Source organism: Corticium candelabrum, chromosome 6 (assembly GCF_963422355.1).
Source record: "Corticium candelabrum chromosome 6, ooCorCand1.1, whole genome shotgun sequence".
NCBI classification, from domain to species: Eukaryota; Metazoa; Porifera; class Homoscleromorpha; order Homosclerophorida; family Plakinidae; genus Corticium; species Corticium candelabrum.
In genome coordinates this window covers 8,618,318-8,620,817 of record NC_085090.1, presented here as the reverse complement: position 1 = coordinate 8,620,817, position 2,500 = coordinate 8,618,318, and the positions used below count along the sequence as shown (strand labels likewise).

Sequence of the window (2,500 nt, the reverse complement as noted above, 5' to 3'; positions counted from 1 at the left end):
ATATGGTGATGAGACGGGAGACGATGAAAGGGAGACAGACGTGGAACGGATTCGAGTTCATCGCTCGACTTTGAAATGTTTCTACAGTCAACCTCGGCAGCTAGATCGATCATTGTCCTTGCTAACGCTAGCAGTAACGAATGATTTCTAGCGTCACTGCGTGCTATTTAGTCTCTGAGTGTGGGGAGAGGTTATCACGCCCCCATCAGAAGAGCAGCGCTCTTACGCAGGGGATTTCCTGATTAGGGAAATTCGCGGTCATTTACGGATTTTCCTAATTGGTTGGTCAACTTACGTCACCGTATCACTCGGGCGGCTAGATCAGATTGTTTGTGCGACTTTAGTGATGATTTATGATGCTTTCCCTGCTTATGTTGTGCTTTGTGCTATAGTCGGTTTGAACTCGCAGTAAACATCTCGCCCACTCACGAGATTTCCTGATGGCTATTTAGGTTCAAACCTGGATATGAGGAATTGCGCAACCTAGGGGTACTGATGGGTTAATTAATTACGTCAGGGAATGGCTCGCCCACTCTTAGGGTCTGCAATTATTTGCTCGACGTTCATAGGTGTACCTAATTGTGGACACTCTCCGGTATTTGAGTTACAATCGCTGTTACAGAAAGCGACTGATCCTGAGTAACAGCTGGACTAGATACCTGAATGGTTGCCTCCCAAGTTAGTATTTTGGGCCGCAATCAAAACCATGTTCTGTTGTGTATCACCTCTGTGTAAAATGGCGCGCGTCGTGCCTTTCAAATTTTGCAGAAACCGAGTGTTCTGTCTACGATACAATGCAGGAAACGATCAATCATGTTTAGATGAACGTCTGAACTGTAAACTGTGGTTCTAGCATCTTTTTGCGTTGCTGGTTGAGCTGATTATTGATATCAGACAACGTAGTTTTGACCTTCCACCTATCCTAGGTGAGTTTGTAGGTTTTCAATTTGTGTCATAAAGTTTCCAGATGTAGTAGCAGTGAAAACAGCTAGATTGTCAGTGGATTACTGATGTCTAGATCTAGTATATGAGTGAAGATATTCACGTGTTTACTGGACTGGGAATACACGTTCGCTCCATGCACATAATGCGCATCTCTAGCACGTTACAGTCAACGTAACTAGGCTCAAAAGGCTAGTCTCTTCGTTCAGGCTGCCAGCGGAAGCAGCGATTGTAACTCAATTACGGGGGAGTGTCCACAATAGGGACACCTACTCTACGGATTTTCCTAAATGAATGAATTTGGTTGTAGCTAAATCGTAGTAGGAGCTCTTGGCCCTGGTTAGTTTATTTTAGACATTTATCTATTGTAATGGCAACATCTCTCAAATAAACATGAATGAATGAATGTTACATTCGTTGGTCATAGACTCAACTTACGTAGTCGTACCACTCGGGCGGCTAGATCAGGTTTTTTGTGCTACTCTAGTGATGATTTCTAAGATGCTTTCTCTGCTTATGTTGTGCTTTGTGCTAAAGTCAGTTTGAACCCCTGGTAAACATTCCACCCACTCACGAGATTTTCTGAGGAATTGCGCCACTTAGGGTAGTCCTGATTGGCTAAACGTCATGGAATGGCTCGCCCACTCATAGGGGTCTAGATTTGCTTGACGTAAACCATTACTAAAAATAGCTACTAGCCACATGGTCTTTATCCCCGGATGTAAACGACGGACCGATGCTGGTTTTCTGTCTTGCTTTGCTTTTCTCGTCAGTAGAAAGCAAGATCTCAACTCTAGGTATGAAACTCGCTCTTCAGGCTCTAGTCTGATCGTGTCACGTGACTCGATATTTTACGTCACATTGCCGACCCTATTGTGTTAGGTGTGTGCCAGGTATCCGGCAATATTACACAAGGAACAGTTAGAAAGTGGATGAAACAAAGTGGTAAGCGCAACTGATTCCAACATCACTAAAAACAATATTTTCGATTTCCTCAAATAAATGAACTTTTAGGATTTTTACTGATTTACGTAGACGGTCACCTTAATGTAATTTGATCGACCTCTGACAATTTAGAGTTGTAACTCTGCTCTGTAAAGCTGTTGCTGAGAATCCCGGAAACAGGATATCCGGGTTTACCGTGACGTAGTTGTTTACGTAGGCGGTAGTTACTTTTACTTGTTTTAAGGGTAAAGTAATTGTGATTGTAGCATGTTTACTGTTGTAACCATGGAAGTTTACTATCACTTGTTGTCTCGTGATCCTTTGGTATCATCGGACTTTCTGTTACATTGTAGCAAAGAGTACATAGCTACAGGAAGGGTGTGTTTGTTTTAGGATATTGACTCTCCAGGATGTCCATGTGTACTTATGATTTTTCCTTAACGTTTCTGTGAACTTGGTTTGTTCAACTTCCTTGTGAGCTCCGTTTGTATATAGGTCTTACTTGTGGTAAAGTGGGAGGAAGTAAGGGTCACAAGTAATGGTCACCTATTGTCTATCACAGAGGAGGCGGGTGTGTCTCTTGTTATCATATTACGTGTGGTCGAAGTTAAGC

The 2,500-nt window shown here is 42.8% G+C and overlaps 2 protein-coding genes across 4 annotated transcripts in view; one reads left to right on the top strand and one right to left on the bottom strand.

The window, feature by feature from the left end:
• The window catches only part of LOC134181056 (uncharacterized), a 2,111-nt gene extending 1,986 nt beyond the window's left edge, over positions 1-125 (bottom strand). Inside the window, exon 1 of the mRNA XM_062648255.1 lies at positions 1-125. This exon is cut by the window's left edge and continues 325 nt beyond it. Coding sequence (XP_062504239.1) covers positions 1-113 — 113 coding nt within the window. The 5' untranslated portion in view covers positions 114-125.
• A 1,533-nt stretch (positions 126-1,658) lies between these two features.
• The window catches only part of LOC134181082 (uncharacterized), a 6,364-nt gene continuing 5,522 nt past the window's right edge, over positions 1,659-2,500 (top strand). For 2 of the 3 annotated variants that reach the window (XM_062648287.1, XM_062648285.1), the window contains exons 1-2: positions 1,659-1,739; positions 1,825-1,887. In XM_062648287.1, coding sequence (XP_062504271.1) covers positions 1,679-1,739; positions 1,825-1,887 — 124 coding nt within the window. In that variant the 5' untranslated portion in view covers positions 1,659-1,678. Of the gene's footprint in view, positions 1,740-1,824; positions 1,888-2,382; positions 2,459-2,500 lie in introns of all 3 variants that reach the window. The other variant, XM_062648288.1, reaches the window with a different exon arrangement.